The 21183-nt window shown below is 41.6% G+C and overlaps 2 protein-coding genes across 4 annotated transcripts in view; one reads left to right on the top strand and one right to left on the bottom strand.

The window, feature by feature from the left end:
* Nucleotides 1–21183, top strand: part of henmt1 (HEN methyltransferase 1) — a 90348-nt gene that overhangs the window by 62228 nt on the left and 6937 nt on the right. The window lies entirely within an intron of this gene.
* Nucleotides 1–21183, bottom strand: part of fam102bb (family with sequence similarity 102 member Bb) — a 72617-nt gene that overhangs the window by 33712 nt on the left and 17722 nt on the right. Inside the window, exons 3-6 of one of the 2 annotated variants that reach the window (XM_061883888.1) lie at nt 15703–15732; nt 9669–9785; nt 9007–9053; nt 5132–5226 (exon numbers count right to left, since the gene is read on the bottom strand). In XM_061883888.1, the coding sequence (XP_061739872.1) occupies nt 5132–5226; nt 9007–9053; nt 9669–9785; nt 15703–15732 (289 nt within the window). The remainder of the gene's footprint in view (nt 1–5131; nt 5227–9006; nt 9054–9668; nt 9786–15702; nt 15733–21183) is intronic. The other variant, XM_061883889.1, reaches the window with a different exon arrangement.

Here is a 21183-nt window from a genome sequence, read left to right on the forward strand (position 1 = left end):
CCTGGGTTCAAATCCAGGCTCGGGATCTTTCTGTGTGGAGTTTGCATGTTCTCCCCGTGAATGCGTGGGTTCCCTCCGGGTACTCCGGCTTCCTCCCACCTCCAAAGACATGCACCTTGGGATAGGCCCCTCCCACCTCCAAAGACATGCACCTGGGGATAGGTTGATTGGCAACACTAAATTGGCCCTAGTGTGTGAATGTGAGTGTGAATGTTGTCTGTCTATCTGTGTTGGCCCTGCGATGAGGTGGCGACTTGTCCAGGGTGTACCCTGCCTTCCGCCCGATTGTAGCTGAGATAGGCGCCAGCGCCCCCTGCGACCCCGAAAGGGAATAAGCGGTAGAAAATGGATGGATGGATGGGGGATGGATTTATGAAACATGTCCACAAAAAAATGTAGCCGTCAACACTGAATATTGCATTGTTGCATTTCTTTTCCCAGTTTATGAACTTACTTTTTTATATTTTGTTGAAGTATTTTTCAATACATATATTTATAAAGGATTTTTGAATTGTTGCTCTTTTTAGAATATTCAAAAAAAATCTCACGTACCCCTTGGCATACCTTCAAGTACCCCCATTTGAGAACCACTGTTCTAAACCCTCACTTGAGTCCATTTTCTGGAAGACTCAGCAAGCGAGAAGTAATGTTTTTTTTGTTTTTTTGTTCATGACCACTAATAAAATGTAAGTGCTGGAACTATTGTAGCTAAGAATAATTCAGAATTACGCTCGGCCTTGCATCCCGCTCGCTCTAACTGAACCGTGACTTTTATCAGCAATCCCTTTTCTACCACTTATTCTGTTCAGGGTCACAGCGAGCTCGAGCTGGGTGAAAGTGGATTGGTCGGCAGTTAAACACAGAAGCGGACAATCTCTGCTTGCAACTGTAGTCAGGCCTGCCGCTCACTAGACTTTCTTCATTTAAAGTAGATTAAGGATTGCGAAGCATGCTAGGGGACTAAATGCTACTTTAATAACGCTTTTATGTCACGGAAATCTGCACATGATCCTCTACCTTCCGGGATGTGTCAGGTTTCTTTCCGGTCTTTGCATGAGTGGAGTAAACGACTCTTTCAGTCAGTAAGCAGAATGACCTCTGTTCATGTGCTACACTTACAATGCAGCAGCAGTACATTGTCCTACACTGCCTTCCAAAAGTATTAGAACAGTGAGTCCAATGTATTTATTTTTATTGTAGACTTAAAGACCTACTGAGATGACATTTTCTTATTTAAACGGGGATAGCAGGTCCATTCTATGTGTCATACTTCATCATTTCACCATATTGCCATATTTTTGCTGAAAGGATTTAGTAGAGAACATCCACGATAAAGTTTGCAACTTTTGGTCGCTAATAAAAAAGCCTTGCCTGTACCGGAAGTAGCAGACGAGGTGCGCGTGACGTCACGGGTTGTGGAGCTCCTCACATCTGAACATTGTTTACAATCACGGCCACCAGCAGCAAGAGCGATTCGGACCGAGAAACCGACAATTTCCCGATTAATTTGAGCGAGGATGAAAGATTCGTGGATGAGGAAAGTTAGAGTGAAGCACTAAAGTCAAAAAAAGTCTGCGGGCTATAGAGCGTTTTCCGTTCGGGCTCCAGTACTCTGGAATGCCCTCCCGGTAACAGTTCGAGATGCTACCTCAGTAGAAGCATTTAAGTCTCATCTTAAAACTCATCTGTATACTCTAGCCTTTAAATAGACCTCCTTTTTAGACCAGTTGATCTGCCGCTTCTTTTCTTTCTCCTATGTCCCCCCCTCCCTTGTGGAGGGGGTCCGGTCCGATGACCATGGATGAAGTACTGGCTGTCCAGAGTCGAGACCCAGGATGGACCGCTCGTCGGGACCCAGGATGGACCGCTCGCCTGTATCGGTTGGGGACATCTCTACGCTGCTGATCCACTTGAGATGGTTTCCTGTGGACGGGACTCTCACTGCTGTCTTGGAGCCACTATGGATTGAACTTTCACAGTATCATGTTAGACCCCCTCGACATCCATTGCTTTCGGTCCCCTAGAGGAGGGGGGTTGCCCACATCTGAGGTCCTCTCCAAGGTTTCTCATAGTCAGCATTGTCACTGGCTTCCCACTGGATGTGAATTCTCCCTGCCCACTGGGTGTGAGTTTTCCTTGCCCTTTTGTGGGTTCTTCCGAGGATGTTGTAGTCGTAATGATTTGTGCAGTCCTTTGAGACATTTGTGATTTGGGGCTATATAAATAAACATTGATTGATTGATTGATGAAAGAAAAAGAAAAGGCGACGGCTCCAGGCGGCGGCAGTGGGAGTGATTCAGGTGTTATTAGACACATATACTAGGATAATTCTGGAAAATCCCTTATCTGCTTATCGTGTCAATTGAGTTTTAGTGGGATTATAAAGTCACACCTGAAAGTCGGAGGGCTGCGGTGACCGCCAGTGTCTCTTAGAGGAGCCAAGACCACAGCTGCCTTTTTTGACAGCTGCAGGAGGAGGTCGCATAATCCGCTCAAGTCTCCAGTAAGAGCCGACTTAATGTCACAATTTGCCCATCCCAAAAACATGCTGGTTGACGTAGAGAAACATGTTCGCTTGACCGCTCTGTGTTAAAGCTTCACAACAAACAAAGAAACACCGGCTGTGTTTCGGTTGCTAAAGGCAACAACAGCATTCTTCTTTGATGTCTCCATTATTAACTGAACAAATTACAAAAGATTCAGCAACACAGACGTCCAAAATACTGTGTAATTATGCGATAAAAACAGACTACTTTTAGCCGTGAGTGGTGCTGGGAGAACATGTCCGCTCCAACCAATTACGTCACAAGCACACGTCATCATTCCGCGGCGTTTTCAACAGGATACCTCGCGGGAAATTTAAAATTGTAATTTAGTAAACTAAAGCGGTCGTATTGGCATGTGTTGCAATGTTAATATTTCATCATTGATATATAAACTATCAGACTGTGTGGTCGCTAGTAGTGGCTTTTAGTAAGTCTTTAAGATTATATGTTCCAATACTTTTGCTCAGCTTGCGATGAGGTGGCGACTTGTCCAGGGTGTACCCCGCCTTCCGCCCGATTGTAGCCTACATAGGCGCCAGCGACCCCAAAAGGGAATAAGCGGTAGAAATGGATGGATGGACTTTTGCTCAGCTAAAAATGTTGTGTTCCATTACAAATAATTCTATCTTCTAAGTTGTGTATCAGATCCAGATTTTAATACCTGGAAATCAAAACTGAAATGTTGATCTCTTGTCTCACATTTGATGTCAAACCCAAATGTTTTCAGTCTGCAACAAAAATAAAGGAACTGGCCTCACTGTTCCAATACTTTTGTTGGGCACTGTATGTTCAAGTGTGCAGTCAAGGTGTTGAGGGGTTCCGGTTTGGTAACCGCAGGATTAGGTCTCTGCTTTTTGCAGATGATGTGGTCCTGATGGCTTCATCTGGCCGGGATCTTCAGCTCTCACTGGATCGGTTCGCACCCGAGTGTTCAGCACCTCCAAGTCCGAGTCCATGGTTCTCGCCCGGAAAAGGGTGGAATGCCATCTCCGGGTTGGGGAGGAGACCCTGCCCCAAGTGGAGGAGTTCAAGTACCTAGGAGTCTTGTTCACGAGTGGGGGAAGAGTGGATCGTGAGATCGACAGGCGGATCGGTGCGGCGTCTTCAGTAATGCGGACGTTGTATCGATCCGTTGTGGTGAAGAAGGAGCTGAGCCGGAAGGCAAAGCTCTCAATTTACCGGTCGATCTACGTTCCCATCCTCACCTATGGTCATGAGCTTTGGGTCATGACCGAAAGGATAAGATCACGGGTACAAGCGGCCCAAATGAGTTTGGGTCTCTCCCTTAGAGATAGGGTGAGAAGCTCTGCCATCCGGGAGGAACTCAAAGTAAAGCCGCTGCTCCTCCACATGGAGAGGAGCCAGATGAGGTGGTTCGGGCATCTGGTCAGGATGCCACCCGAACGCCTCCCGAGGGAGGTGTTTAGGGCACGTCCAACCGGTAGGAGGCCACGGGGAAGACCCAGGACACGTTGGGAAGACTATGTCTCCCGGCTGGCCTGGGAACGCCTCGGGATCCCCCAGGAAGAGCTAGATGAAGTGGCTGGGGAGAGGGAAGTCTGGGTTTCTCTGCTTAGGCTGCTGCCCCCGCGACCCGACCTCGGATAAGCGGAAGAAAATGGATGGATGGATGGATGTTCAATTACATTACAGGTAAATATTTCCCAATGTTGTACTTATTATTAAACATGTGTTTAACATTTTTACATAATTTAACATTTCCCTAAGTATAAAATCTCAACATAACTCAAGCAGGTGATTTTTTTAATTTTTTTGCGCATTATGTATTTTGTCTTGCTGCTGCTTTTGCTTACTTGTGGATTTTATTTACTAATAATCATTTTAGTAACATGATTACAGTACAATATTTAAATTATTCTGGTTACCGTATTTTTCGGAATATAAGTCGCAGTTTTTTTTCATAGTTTGGCCGGGGGTGCGACATATTTGTGTGAAATTATTAACACATTACCGTAAAATATCAAATAATAGTATTTAGCTCATTCGCGGAAGAAACGAAGAAAATGTCAGCAATCGTCAACCAATAAGAATTCGGCGGGGTAGAGTCATGGGAGAAGTGCATTGTGGGACATGGAATGCTAACTGCTATTTGCTATTTGCTATTGCCGTAGCTATTAAAATTGATAATTTCATCGTTGGCGGTAACTTATAAAAACTGAGACTGTCTGAACAAAAATGGCATCAAAAAGGAAATCATGCACTGCAGATTACAAGCTACGTATACTCCGGAGCGATTTATAATCCGGAAAATATGCTAAATTACATGTCACAAAAAAAAAAGAATTGTTTTTAACAGTGAATGTTTTTTTGTTTTTTGTTTTTTTTGTTCCGTGATTTGGCAGTGGTATGAGTTCAAATGTCAACAACACCCATCCCAACTTGTGACCCAAAACAGGATAAGGAGTACAAATTGCATGAGTCATAATCCATGTGTGAACATTGATCCACTATATACATACTCTACTGTGTGCTTTGTAAAAGAAGCAAAATTGCCACTGGCTTAACACAAACAAAAATGTTTTGGGGTGAAATGACTAAGCAAAGATCAGGACATTTAGTCTCACCAGAAGAGGCTGTTGGTAAGTCCCCACCCCGCCTCTCTTCCAGCAGGCTTTCCCCGTCACCCTGGATCCCAATCACTGTCGCAGTAGAAGGAGGCCTGGTGGGAAAAAAATAAAATATTTTGAGTTACAAAGTTTCAGGAAATGTCAAATAAAATACATTAAAATATTGTATTAGGAAAAATATCACACCAGAGCTGATAGTGAATATTTAGTCCAGGGTTCAGTCCTTGGCCCTGCACTCTTCAGCATCTACATGCTGCCGCTAGGTGACATCATACGCAAATATGGTGTTAGCTTTTACTGCTATGCTGGTGACACCCAACTCTACATGCCACTAAAGCTGACCAACAATTAAGAGTTGGACAATGTCGGAATATCGGATATTGGCAAAAAAGTCATTATCAAACATCTCTAATTATTAGGGTCCGCCCTGCCTATGGCAAAGGACTCCACAGGAGCCCTTTGCCATAGGCAAGGACCCTATTGAATCTGGTGCGTTTTATTATTATTATTCTTTATTATTATTCTTCCGCACCGTCGCGCCCCAATATCACCCCTTTAACATATTCCAAAACTCACCAAAGTTGACACACGCGTCGGTCTACCGTGACACCACAACATATTAAGCAACCAAACCCCAAAAATGAAAATTGCGCGCTAGCGCCCCCTAGGAAGAGACAAAAAACAGACTGCTTGTAACTTCCATTAGGAATGTCGTAGAGACATGAAACAAAAACCTCTGTGTAGGTCTGACTTAGACCTACATTTCCAATAAAAAACGTCTATACCCAAAATCAACAGAAATTTTGCAAAAACTCATTCAAAGCCACATTTTCGTAAAAAATGCTATTTTTGGCTCTTTGAGCTTTAATTTGACCCCCTTAAAATGCTTCAAAACTCACCAAACTTGGCACACACATCAGGACTGGCAGCAATTGCGATCTAGTGAAAAAACCAAACCTTAAAACTCAAAATTGCGCTCTATTGCAATTTTTGAATAAAACACAGAAAAAACTGCTCCTAGGAAGAGGAAACAGATAAAACTGCTTGTAACTTCTGGTAGGAATGTCGGACAGACATGAAACAAAAACCTCAATGTAGGTCTCACTTAGACCTACATTTTGATAGGTGGCATCTTTCAGTTAAAATCAACAGGAAGTTGGCAATTACCCCTTCAAAATAAAAGTTTTGTAAAAAGCCGTCACCTTTTTCCAGACAAAACTGCTTGTAACTTCTGTTAGGAATGTCGTAGAGACATGAAACAAAGACCTCTATGTTGGTCTGACTAAGATCGGGACTCGGGACACGGCGGCGGCGGCGGCGGCGGCCAACGGCGGACCCGACCAACGCTGCTTGCAGCTTTAATTATTATTATTCTTTATTATTATTCTTCCGCACCGTCGCGCCCCAATATCACCCCTTTAACATATTCCAAAACTCACCAAAGTTGACACACGCGTCGGTCTACCGTGACACCACAACATATTAAGCAACCAAACCCCAAAAATGAAAATTGCGCGCTAGCGCCCCCTAGGAAGAGACAAAAAACAGACTGCTTGTAACTTCCGTTAGGAATGTCATAGAGACATGAAACAAAAACCTCTGTGTAGGTCTGACTTAGACCTACATTTCCAATAAAAAACGTCTATACCCAAAATCAACAGAAATTTTGCAAAAACTCATTCAAAGCCACATTTTCGTAAAAAATGCTATTTTTGGCTCTTTGAGCTTTAATTTGACCCCCTTAAAATGCTTCAAAACTCACCAAACTTGGCACACACATCAGGACTGGCAGAAATTGCGATCTAGTGAAAAAACCAAACCTTAAAACTCAAAATTGCGCTCTATTGCAATTTTTGAATAAAACACAGAAAAAACTGCTCCTAGGAAGAGGAAACAGATAAAACTGCTTGTAACTTCTGGTAGGAATGTCGGACAGACATGAAACAAAAACCTCAATGTAGGTCTCACTTAGACCTACATTTTGGTAGGTGGCATCTTTCAGTTAAAATCAACAGGAAGTTGGCAATTACCCCTTCAAAATAAAAGTTTTGTAAAAAGCCGTCACCTTTTTCCAGACAAAACTGCTTGTAACTTCTGTTAGGAATGTCGTAGAGACATGAAACAAAGACCTCTATGTTGGTCTGACTAAGACCAGGGCTTCAGTCGCGGGGGCAGCAGCCGAAGCGGAGCGGCCAACGGCGGACCCGACCAACGCTGCTTGCAGCTTTAATTCTAACTGATCTTTTTTGTAACACGGTTAATGAATTAAGTGTACTTTTGTAGCCATTTCCCCATATTTCTACACAATAAGTCAGATATGTAACACTAGTGCCCACTTGGGGCAGGGTCTCCTCCCCAACCCGGAGATGGCACTCCACCCTTTTCCGGGCAAGAACCATGGACTTGGAGGTGCTGATTCTCATCCCGGTGGCTTCACACTCGGCTGCGAACCGATCCAGTGAGAGCTGAAGATCCTGGCCAGATGAAGCCATCAGGACCACATCATCTGCAAAAAGCAGAGACCTAATCCTGCAACCACCAAACCGGATCCCCTCAACACCCTGACTGCGCCTAGAAATTCTGTCCATAAAAGTTATGAACGGAATGGGTGACAAAGGGCAGCCTTGGCGGAGTCCAACCTTCGATCCATTGTGGCGAATTTATCGGTCGATCTACGTTCCCATCCTCACTTATGGTCATGAGCTTTGGGTTATGACCGAAAGGACAAGATCACGGGTACAAGCGGCCCAAATGAGTTTGGGTCTCTCCCTTAGAGATAGGGTGAGAAGCTCTGCCATCCGGGAGGAACTCAAAGTAAAGCCGCTGCTCCTCCACATGGAGAGGAGCCAGATGAGGTGGTTCGGGCATCTGGTTAGGATGCCACCCGAACGCCTCCCTAGGGCACGTCCAACCAGTTATAGGCCACGGCAAAGACCCAGGACACGTTGGGAAGACTATGTCTCCCGTCTGGCCTCCGCATCCCCCTGGAAGGAGCTGGACCAAGAGTCTGGGGAGAGGGAAGTCTGGGCTTCCCTGCTTAGGCTGCTGCCCCCGCGACCCGACCTCTGATAAGCGGAAGTAGATGGATGGATGGCATTATATATATGAGGAGTACATCATTTGGCAAAACGTATAGAATGCAGAAGTAAAGAATAATTTTCAGGTCAAAACTTTGCCTCAGGCTGAGCCACATTTCCCTCTGTGGCCAAATATGGACTCTCAGTTAATGGGGGGAAAAAAAGGAGAACTGAATGTATGCTGTGTCAAGTCGGCACTAAACACGTGCATTCATGTCACCAAACAAGAGACATAAGTGTGGATTCTTATTTGAACAAGTATGGTCTCCTTCTCAGCTACAGTATAATATATATAGGGTTTATTTGAAATAGGGACAGATAAAGAAACATAGATATCTGAAACAGTTCTCCAATGTGTGCATCATAGTGTTTGTAGCCAAAGCTCATTTACAACACTTGTCCCCAACAACAACAACAACACAGATCCAACATCATTAAAATAGGAAAATAAAAAGAATAAGGCAAGTTATAATAGTAATAATACAGACAAAGTGCAAACTAGATTAAAAAACAATAATAATAATAACACAGACAAAGTGCAGACTAGATAAAAACCAATTAGTAAAAATATCTACAGCCAAGGTCAATGCAATAAAACGTTTTTCCACTCTGTTAAATGAACCTGTAACAACATTAAACATTTTTAATTGAATCTTGACTGATGCTTCAGCACGTTTCATAAAGTTATTCTTGTACTCTGCGTGAAATAATAGCAAAACTTCCCGGCTGAAACAATTTAAGTACACAGTAGCTCACTCAGTTCAGTGTGAAAGGTAAAAAGGTGCTTTGACTTACGTTTTAAAACAAGGGTCGCCTGACATGAGCTGAGTGCTGATAACGACCTGTAAAAGGGAACAAAAGATGATTAATGTTAGTGTTGCGTTTGGACCAGATGTTCCTCTGAGGGAATATAAGTTGCTGGTCAACCCCAAGTTCTTTTGGTGACACATAAGCTGATTTTAAATGAATCCCAGACAGAATAGACATTTTATTCCAAAGCTTTGGGAGACCAACCCATGTAACAACACATTCAATTCGCATCGCCTAAGTTGATCTGAAAACACTCCGGAAGTCCTGTCTCTGATGTTCTGTCTACCTACACTCTGTCCTCCTCCTGTCGAGGCCTGCTGTGGGTGTGGGTGTTACACAGAACATCAATTTCCACACTTCTATTAGCTCTGGGTCCAGTGGACCTGGACATCTTATATGTAATGGAAATGTATAGGAGGGGTGTATGGTGTGTGGTCATTAAATATGTATTCTGATATATGTACTTCACAGAAAATGAGCCAAAGTCTGTGAGTCTCAGTTTGAAAGATTAATTAATTGTATCATTTTTCTTTTAATGAAAAATGAAAACGGGTCTCACAGTTTAAATACAAAGCACATATTTAAATTAAGGTCAGGCCTAAACAATTAAGCATTATCTTGCTGCTCTTTTTTAATGCTTTACTCACTTTAAGGATGGAGTTATCCTGGCGAGTGTTTTTGGTATCGTAACCTTCCAGTAGACATCTTCGTGTTGTGCTGCCCGAGCCGGCAAACTCCGATAAATTCAAATTTGCAAAACCGAGCTGTGGGGGAAAAACAATTATACAGATGTTATTTTTTCCGGAAGGTCAACAGAAAGGCCGTGACAAAAACTATTCATGTGTGCCATTCATACAAAGTAAGGACTCATGTTTTTATGAGATACTTTGTGTTCAATTAGCTAATTGCCACAAATTCTATATCAGGGGTCACCAACCTTTTTGAAAAACAAAGAGCTACTTCTTGGGTACTGATTAATGTGAAGGGCTACCAGTTTGATACACACTTAAATACATTGCCAGAAATAACCAATTTGCTCAATTTACCTTTATCTCTATGTTATTATTAATAATTAATGATATTTATCTTTGTGGAAACACTGATCATCTTAAGGATTCCTCACAATAAATATATATTTTTAATGACATGTTTTAAATAGGTTAAAATCCAATCTGCACTTTGTTAGAATATATAACAAATTGGACCAAGCTATATTTCTAACAGACAAATCATTATTTCTTCTAGATTTTCCAGAACAAAAATTTTAAAAGAAATTCAAAAGACTTTGAAATAAGATTTAAATTTGATTCTACAGATTTTCTAGATTTTCCAGAATAATTTTTGGGAATTTTAATCATAGTAAGTGTGAAGAAATATTTCAAAAATATTCTTTGTTGAAAAAACAAAATCTAAAATGAAGAATTAAATTAAAATTGATTTATTATTCTTTACAATAGAAAAAATAAATTTACTTGAACATTGATTTAAATTGTCAGGAAAGAAGAGGAAGGAATTTAAAAGGTAAAAAGGTATATGTGTTTAAAAATCCTTAAATCATTTTTAAGGTTGTGTTTTTTTTCAAAAATTGTCTTTCTGAAAGTTATAAGAAGCAAAGAATTTATTTAAACAAGTGAAGACCAAGTCTTTAAAATATTTTCTTGGATTTTCCAATTCTATTTGAGTTTTGTCGCTCTTAGAATTAAAAATGTCAAGAAAAGCGAGACCAGCTTGCTAGTAAATAAATGAAATTTAAAAAATAGAGGCAGCTCACTGGTAAGTGCTGCTATTTGAGCTATTTTTAGAACAGGCCAGCGGGCGACTCATCTAATAATAATAATAATACCTGGGATTTATCTAGCGCTTTTCCAAATATCCAAAGTCTCTTTACATGTGTTTATTAGAAAAGAAAACTAAGATAAGTAAGCTAGAAAAGAAAAAAATATATATATTTCATCTGGTCCTTATAATACAGAACAATTACTCCATAAGTGTGCACTTTAGTGCATGGAGTGTCTTATCACTTTTATGCAGACGACTGCCAAATTTACAGGACTGTCTCAGAAAATTTGAATATTGTAATAAAGTCCTTTATTTTCTGTAATACAACTAAAAACATAAAAATGATATACATTCTGGATTCATTACACATCAACTGAAATATTGCAAGCCTTTTATTATTTTAATATTGCTGATTATGGCATACAGCTTAAGAAAACTAAAAAATCCTATCTCAAAAAATTAGAATGTTTCCTCAGACCAAGTAAAAAATAAAGATTTATAACGGCAAAACAGAATCAAATATTTGAAAATGTCAATTAATGCACTCAGTACTTGGTTGGGAATCCTTTTGCACGGATGAACTACATCAATGCGGCGTGGCATGGAGGCAATCGGCCAGTGGCGTTGCTGAGGTGTTATGGATGCCCAGGATGCTTCAATAGCGGCCTTTAGCTCATTTGCATTATTGGGTCTGGTGTCTTTCAGCTTCTTCTTCATAATACTCCACAAAATCTCTACGGGGTTCAGGTCAGGGGAGTTGGCAGGCCAATGGAGGACAGTAATGCCATGGTCAGTACACCACTTACTGGTGGCTTTGGCACTTTGGGCAGGTGCCAGATCATGCTGGAAAGTGAAATCATCGTGTATATGCCGATTTCAAAAGGCCAGGGCCCCCTGACGCCCCTTCCCAACTGTCTATGCCACGTCAGGGCTTGGTCAGCCCAGAATTTGTTAATAATGAATAAGGGAAAAACAGAAATTTTAGTTTTTTGGTCCAGCTCTCACGGACTTGGGACCATTTCAAAATGATGTGCATCCCAAAGTCCCCAAGCCTTTGCGTCACTATAGACAGCGGTTTTAAACTCGACAAACAAGTCAATGGCGTTTTTAAAATCGTGTTTTTATCATTTTCGTCTTTTAGCAAAGGTAAAAACGTTTTTATCTTTGAACCTTTTTAAACAAGTGGTGCATGCTTTTATTTCAAGTGGCCTGGACTGGCATTAGCCAAAGAGCTCTCTCCCGGTTGCAGTTAGTCCAGAACGCGGCAGCACGACTTTTAACAGGGGCCAGGAAACGCCAGCATATAACCCCGATTCTTTAGAGTTTACACTGGCTCCCTGTTCATTTTAGAATTGATTTTAAAACCTTGCTGTTTGTTTTTAAAGCTTTGCATGGACTGCGCGCGGTATGAGGACCGAAAGCCAGTTCTAGCTCGTGGTGTCCAAGACCAGACTTAAAACCAGGGGAGACAGGTGCTAAGCTCTGGAACACTCGGCCCCTCCATGTTAAAATTGCTTCCACTGTTTTAAGTCTTGTCTTAAGACCCACTTTGATTCTCCAGCTTTTAAACTTACGTGAGTTGTGTGATTGATTGATTGATTGATTGATTGATTGATACTTTTATTAGTAGATTTCACAGTACAGTACATATTCCGCACAATTGACCACTAAATGGTAACACCCCAATAAGTTTGTCAACTTGTTTAAGTCGGGGTCCACGTTAATCAATTCATGGTACAAATATATACTATCAACATAATACAGTCATCACACAAGTTAATCATCATAGTATGTACATTGAATTATTGACATTATTTACAATCCGGGGGGTGGGATGAGGAGCTTTGGTTGATATCAGTACTTCAGTCATCAACAGAGAAATGTGGACATTGAAACAGTGTAGGTCTTATTTAGTAGGATATGTACAGCCAGCAGAGAACATAGTGAGTTCACATAGCATAAGAACAAGTATATACATTAGAAGTACATTTGAGTTGTTTATAATCCGGGGAGATGGGATGTGAATGGAGGAGGGTATTAGTAAAGTGTTGAAGTTGCCTGGAGGTGTTGTTTTAGAGCGGTTTTGAAGGAATATAGAGATGCACTTACTTTTATACCTGTTGGGAGTGCATTCCACATTGATGTGGCATAGAAAGAGAATGAGTTAAGACCTTTGTTAGATCGAAATCTGGGTTTAACGTGGTTTGTGGAGCTCCCCCTGGTGTTGTGGTTATGGCGGTCATTTACGTTAAGGAAGTAGTTTGACATGTACTTCGGTATCAGGGAGGTGTAGCGGATTTTATAGACCAGGCTCAGTGCAAGTTGTTTTACTCTGTCCTCCACCCTGAGCCAGCCCACTTTGGAGAAGTGGGTTGGAGTGAGGTGTGATCTGGGGTGGAGGTCTAAAAGTAACCGGACTAGCTTATTCTGGGATGTTTGGAGTGTAGATTTGAGGGTTTTGGAGGTGCTGGGGTACCAGGAGGTGCAAGCGTTATCGAAGAATGGTTGAATGAGAGTTCCCGCTCCTCTGTGTTTCAAATTTTGATATCTATTTATTGTTTTAATTGGTTTTACCCTTTAAAATTGTTTTTAATCATATTTAATTTATATTGGTTTAATATTTTATTATTCTTTTGTTTTTATTCAGTCATTAGTGGAGCTAAGGATAATATTTGAATATTGAATATGAATTTTGTTGTATAAATGTGCCACATAAATAAAGTGGATTGGATTGCAGAGACTTAGAAGAGGAGACGTTTGTGTTCAGAATTCAACAAGCATATCTAATTCAAATGAAGTCTAAAACATTAACAGGTAGATAATATGGTTTTGTTGAAACCGAAGTAAGTCTGTCAGCAGTTATACCAAAGGGTGTGTTTGGTGCAAAAACAACAAACGTGCATCACCATACCATACCCACATCATGCTTTCCCCAGCTTTTGCAAACTTTGGTTGTATTATGAACCGTTTAAAAAGCAGTGAGTTCAGCCAGAAAATCTTCCAGTCTGTTGATTTGCATGTTTTATTAGAGTTAAAAGTGAAAACTCCACTCTGTCTTCTGCTGTTAAACAACAGCCTAGAAGATTTTTCTGGCTGAACTCACTGCTTTTTAAACTGTTCATAATACAAACAACGTTTGCAAAAGCTGGGGAAAGCATGATGTGGGTTTGGTATGGTGATGCACGTTTGTTGTTTTTGCACCAAACACACTCTTTGGAATAACTGCTGACAGACTTACTTTGGAATCGGCCCTGAAACAAACAGAATTTATGCAAACCCCGTTTCAATATGAGTTGGGAAATTGTGTTAGATGTAAATATAAACAGAATACAATGATTTTCAAACTATTTTCAACCCATATTCAGTTGAATGCACTACAAATACATTACAAATAATATCCAACTTAGAATTTCATGGCTGCAACACATGCAAAAGTAGTTGGGAAAGGGCATGTTCACCACTGTGTTACATCACCTTTTCTTTGAACAACACTCAATAAACGTTTGGGAACTGAGGAAACTAATTATTGAAGCTTTGAAAGTGGAATTCTTTCCCATTCTTGTTTTATGTAGAGTTTCAGTCGTTTAACAGTCCGGGGTCTCCGCTGTCGTATTTTATGATTCAGAATCGACACATATTTTTGATGGAAGACAGGTCTGGACTGCAGGCGGGCCAGGAAAGCACCCGCACTTTTTTTTTTACGAAGCCACGCTGTTGTAACACGTGCTGAATGTGGCTTGGCATTGTCTTGCTGAAATAAGCAGGGGCGTCCATGAAAAAGATGGCGCTTAGATGGCAGCATATGTTGTCCCAAAACCTGTATGTACCTTTCAGCATTAATGGTGCCTTCACAGATGTTTAAGTTACCCATGCCTTGGGCACTAATGCACCCCCATACCATCACAGATGCTGGCTTTGCGTCGATAACAGTCTGGATGGTTCGCTTCCCCTTTGGTGCGGATGACACGATGTCGAATATTTCCAAAAACAATTTGAAATGTGGACTCGTCAGACCACAGAACACTTTTCCACTTTGCATCAGTCCATCTTAGATGATCTCGGGCCCAGAGAAGCCGGCGGCGTTTCTGGATGTTGTTGATAAATGGCTTTCGCTTTGCATAGTAGAGCTTTAACTTGCACTTACAGATGTACTGACCACCTGTATTTAGTGACAGTGGTTTTCTGAAGTGTTCCTAGGCCCATGTGGTGATATCCTTTAGCGATTGATGTCGGTTTTTGATACAGTGGGCTCGAAGGTCACGGTCATTCAATGTTGGTTTCCGGCCATGCCGCTTACGTGGAGTGATATCTCCAGATTCTCTGAACCTTTTGATGATATTATGGAGCGTAGATGTTGAAATCCCTAAATTTCTTGCAATGTCACTTTGAGAAAGGTTGTTCTTAAACTGTTTGACTATTTGCTCACACAGTTGTGGACAAAGGGGTGTACCTCGCCCCATCCTTTCTTGTGAAAGACTGAGCATTTTTTTGGGAAGCTGTTTTTATAGCCAATCATGGCACCCACCTGTTCCCAATTAGCCTGCACACCTGTGGGATGTTCCCAATAAGTGTTTGATGAGCATTCCTCAACTTTATCAGTATTTATTGCCACCTTTCCCAACTACTTTGTCACATGTTGCTGGCATCAAATTCTAAAGTTAATGATTACTTGCATAAAAAATTTTTTTATGAGTTTGAACATCAAATATGTTGTCTTTGTAGCATATTCAACTGAATATGGGTTGAAAATGATTTGCAAATCTTTGTATTCTGTTTATATTTACATCAAACACAATTTCCCAACTCATATGGAAACGGGGTTTGTACCTTATAATCTCAGTTTTCCCATCATTGTATATTCACGGTAAAGACTGGTGGAATAAAAAGGATGTGTGCATTTACCTTAGCGTAGGCCTTCCCCCCTTTCAGTTCCTAAAAAGAGAGGCAAACAATGTCATCTTTGCCAGCGGTGCTTACAAAAAGTCTTGACACCTTCAGCATGATGAAGTAGGACAACACACATCAATCCTGGACCACGCTAAGGACATGTGACGCTCAAATATATCTCTGAACATCGCTTGTGCCTTCCATGAATTGTAATATTTAAAAGAAATATAAAACTTCAAGTGTATGGAACTTCCTTTAACAACAGGTTGGATCAGGTCTGGGCAATTATTTGGACTCGGGGGCCAAATTTAGGGAAAATAATGTGTCTGTGGGGCCGGTAAATCTATTTTTAGGAACACCAATACAAAACCTCACAAAAATGTCTGATTGAATGCTAAAAACGTTATGACAGACCGCCTTAAAAAACGTAATGGAATTTTTCAAATTTTCTATAAACGATAAAACACTGAATATTGACAAAATATGAATGTCACAGAATTTCTAGGCGCAGTCAAGGCATTGAGGGGTTCCGGTTTGGTGACTGCAGGATTAGGTCTCTGCTTTTTGCAGATGATGTGGTCCTGATGGCTTCATCTGACCGGGATCTTCAGCTCTCACTGGATCGGTTCGCAGCCGAGTGTGAAGCGACCGGAATGAGAATCAGCACCTCCAAGTCCGAGTCCATGGTTCTCTCCCGGAAAAGGGTGGAGTGCCATCTCCGGGTTGGGGAGGAGACCCTGCCCCAAGTGGAGGAGTTCAAGTACCTCGGAGTCTTGTTCACGAGTGAGGGAAGAGTGGATGGTGAGATCGACAGGCGGATCGGTGCGGCGTCTTCAGTAATGCGGACGCTGTATCGATCCGTTGTGGTGAAGAAGGAGCTGAGCCGGAAGGCGAAGCTCTCAATTTACCGGTCGATCTACGTTCCCATCCTCACCTATGGTCATGAGCTTTGGGTCATGACCGAAAGGATAAGATCACGGGTACAAGCGGCCCAAATGAGTTTGGGTCTCTCCCTTAGAGATAGGGTGAGAAGCTCTGCCATCCGGGAGGAACTCAAAGTAAAGCCGCTGCTCCTCCACATGGAGAGGAGCCAGATGAGGTGGTTCGGGCATCTGGTCAGGATGCCACCCGAACGCCTCCCTAGGGAGGTGTTTAGGGCACGTCCAACCGGTAGGAGGCCACGGGGAAGACCCAGGACACGTTGGGAAGACTATGTCTCCCGGCTGGCCTGGGAACGCCTCGGGATCCCCCGGGAAGAGCTGGCCCAAGTGGCTGGGGAGAGGGAAGTCTGGGCTTCCCTGCTTAGGCTGCTGCCCCCGCGACCCGACCTCGGATAAGCGGAAGAAGATGGATGGATGGATGGATGAATGAAGGTCACACCCCCTTTAGATCGACATATTTTACAATCAAGTGAAACACAATAACAATGCAACAAACAGTGGAATATGAACATGAAGGGTACACAATAAACCCAACAACAATCTGACATGTCTGAATTTGCTGAATTTCCCCCAGGGATCAATAAAGTACTTTCCATTCTATTCTATATATCACTAAGCTTTAGAACTTTGTGGTGAAAATCTCCCCTGTGGAAACGCTTCCCGCCCACAGGTTCCAAACAAAAATGCTGGTCAAAGATCCTTTATTGGACAGTATAGGTCCAGCTGTCGATCGAGTATTAACTATCCTGTCATAGAGGATCTTTGACTTGTGTTTTTGTCGGATTAGAGGCCCGGTGAAGACAATAATTCAAACAGCCACACCCTCTTGTCAATAGACGATCTTTGATTCACATTTTTGACAAAGGTTCCCAAAAAAATGCTGGTGAAAGATCCCTTTTTTTGCTAGTATAGGTCGAGTTGTCGATCAAGTATTAACTATCCTGTCATCAAGGATCTTTGACTCGTGTTTTTGTCAGATTAGAAGCCTGGTGAAGCCACTAATAAAAACAGCAGCACTCTCCTGTCACATACACAATCTTTGATTTGCAGTTTTGACAAAGGTGCCGAACAAAAATGCTGGTCAAAGATCCGTTATTTGCCAGTATGGTCCTAAAACCCAAGTATACACTATCCTGTCATAGAGGATCTTTGACTTGTGTTTTTGTCGGATTAGAGGCCCGGTGAAGCCAATAATTAAAACAGCCACACTCTCTTGTCAATAGACGATCTTTGATTCACATTTTTGACAAAGGTTCCCAAAAAAATGCTGGTGAAAGATCCCTTTTTTGCTAGTATAGGTCGAGCTGTCGATCGAGTATTAACTATCCTGTCATCAAGGATCTTTGACTCGTGTTTTTGGCAGATTAGAGGCCCGGTGAAGCCACTAATAAAAACAGCAGCACTCTCCTGTCACATACACAATCTTTGATTTGCAGTTTTGACAAAGGTTCCCAAAAAAATGCTGGTCAAAGATCCTTTATTGGACAGTATAGGTCGAGCTGTCGATCGAGTATTAACTATCCTGTCATCAAGGATCTTTGACTTGTGTTTTTGTCAGATTAGAGGTCCGGTGAAGCCAATAATTAAAACAGCCACACCCTCTTGTCAATAGACGATCTTTGATTCACATTTTTGACAAAGGTTCCAAAAAAAAATGCTGGTGAAAGATCCCTTTTTTGCTAGTATAGGTCGAGCTGTCGATCGAGTATTAACTATCCTGTCATCAAGGATCTTTGACCCGTGTTTTTGTCAGATTAGAAGCCTGGTGAAGCCACTAATAAAAACAGCAGCACTCTCCTGTCACATACACAATCTTTGATTTGCAGTTTTGACAAAGGTGCCGAACAAAAATGCTGGTCAAAGATCCGTTATTTGCCAGTATGGTCCTAAAACCCAAGTCTACACTATCCTGTCATAGAGGATCTTTGACTTGTGTTTTTGTCGGATTAGAGGCCCGGTGAAGCCAATAATTAAAACAGCCACACCCTCTTGTCAATAAACGATCTTTGATTCACATTTTTGACAAAGGTTCCCAAAAAAATGCTGGTCAAAGATCCTTTATTGGACAGTATAGGTCGAGCTGTCGATCGAGTATTAACTATCCTATCATAGAGGATCTTTGACTTGTGTTTTTGTCGGATTAGAGGCCCGGTGAAGCCAGTAATTAAAACCGCCACACCCTCTTGTCAATAGACGATCTTTGATTCACGTTTTTGACAAAGGTTCCAAAAAAAAATGCTGGTGAAAGATCCCTTTTTTGCTAGTATAGGTCGAGTTGTCGATCGAGTATTAACTATCCTGTCATCAAGGATCTTTGACTTGTGTTTTTGTCAGATTAGAGGCCCGGTGAAGCCAATAATTAAAACAGCCACACCCTCTTGTCAATAGACGATCTTTGATTCACATTTTTGACAAAGGTTCCCAAAAAAAATGCTGGTAAAAGATCCCTTTTTTGCTAGTATAGTATAGTATTTGCTAGTATAGGTTGAGTTGTCGATCGAGTATTAACTATCCTGTCATCAAGGATCTTTGACTCGTGTTTTTGTCAGATTAGAAGCCTGGTGAAGCCACTAATAAAAACAGCAGCACTCTCCTGTCACATACACAATCTTTGATTTGCAGTTTTGACAAAGGTGCCGAACAAAAATGCTGGTCAAAGATCCGTTATTTGCCAGTATGGTCCTAAAACCCAAGTATACACTATCCTGTCATAGAGGATCTTTGACTTGTGTTTTTGTCGGATTAGAGGCCCGGTGAAGCCAATAATTAAAACAGCCACACCCTCTTGTCAATAGACGATCTTTGATTCACATTTTTGACAAAGGTTCCCAAAAAAATGCTGGTCAAAGATCCTTTATTGGACAGTATAGGTCGAGCTGTCGATCGAGTATTGACAATCCTATCATAGAGGATCTTTGACTTGTGTTTTTGTCGGATTAGAGGCCCGGTGAAGCCAATAATTAAAACAGCCACACCCTCTTGTCAATAGACGATCTTTGATTCACGTTTTTGACAAAGGTTCCAAAAAAAAATGCTGGTGAAAGATCCCTTTTTTGCTAGTATAGGTCGAGTTGTCGATCGAGTATTAACTATCCTGTCATCAAGGATCTTTGACTCGTGTTTTTGTCAGATTAGAAGCCTGGTGAAGCCACTAATAAAAACAGCAGCACTCTCCTGTCACATACACAATCTTTGATTTGCAGTTTTGACAAAGGTGCCGAACAAAAATGCTGGTCAAAGATCCGTTATTTGCCAGTATGGTCCTAAAACCCAAGTATACACTATCCTGTCATAGAGGATCTTTGACTTGTGTTTTTGTCGGTTTAGAGGCCCGGTGAAGCCAATAATTAAAACCGCCACACCCTCTTGTCAATAGACGATCTTTGATTCACATTTTTGACAAAGGTTCCAAAAAAATGCTGGTGAAAGATCCCTTTTTTGCTAGTATAGGTCGAGTTGTCGATCGAGTATTAACTATCAAGGATCTTTGACTCGTGTTCTTGTCAGATTAGAAGCCTGGTGAAGCCACTAATAAAAACAGCAGCACTCTCCTGTCACATACACAATCTTTGATTTGCAGTTTTGACAAAGGTGCCGAACAAAAATGCTGGTCAAAGATCCGTTATTTGCCAGTATGGTCCTAAAACCCGAGTATAAACTATCCTGTCATAGAGGATCTTTGACTTGTGTTTTTGTCGGATTAGAGGCCCGGTGAAGCCAATAATTAAAACAGCCACACCCTCTTGTCAATAGACGATCTTTGATTCACATTTTTGACAAAGGTTCCAAAAAAATGCTGGTCAAAGATCCTTTATCGGACAGTATAGGTTGAGCTGTCGATCGAGTATTAACTATCATGTCATCAAGGATCTTTGACTTGTGTTTTTGTCGGATTAGAGGCCCGGTGAAGCCAATAATTAAAACCGCCACACCCTCTTGTCAATAGACAATCTTTGATTCACATTTTTGACAAAGGTTCCAAAAAAAATGCTGGTGAAAGATCCCTTTTTTGCTAGTATAGGTCGAGTTGTCGATCGAGTATTAACTATCAAGGATCTTTGACTCGTGTTCTTGTCAGATTAGAAGCCTGGTGAAGCCACTAATAAAAACAGCAGCACTCTCCTGTCACATACACAATCTTTGATTTGCAGTTTTGACAAAGGTGCCAAACAAAAATGCTGGTCAAAGATCCGTTATTTGCCAGTATGGTCCTAAAACCCGAGTATAAACTATCCTGTCATAGAGGATCTTTGACTCGTGCCTAGTGAGGCCATTAGTAAAAAAAACCCAGCTCTGGGGTGGTAGAGCGGCCGTGCCAGCAACTTGAGGGTTGCAGGTTCAATCCCCGCTTCCGCCATCCTAGTCACTGCTGTTGTGTCCTTGGGCAAGGCACTTTACCCACCTGCTCCCAGTGCCACCCACACTGGTTTAAATGTAAAAATTAGATATCGGGTCTCACTCTGTAAGGTGCTTTGAGTCACTAGAGAAAAAGCGCTATATAAATATAATTCACTTCACTTCACACCGCTTTGTGCCTCGTCTGTGTCAGGTTTGT

The sequence above is a fragment of the Nerophis ophidion genome, linkage group LG22 (genome assembly GCF_033978795.1).
Source record: "Nerophis ophidion isolate RoL-2023_Sa linkage group LG22, RoL_Noph_v1.0, whole genome shotgun sequence".
NCBI classification, from domain to species: domain Eukaryota; kingdom Metazoa; phylum Chordata; class Actinopteri; order Syngnathiformes; family Syngnathidae; genus Nerophis; species Nerophis ophidion.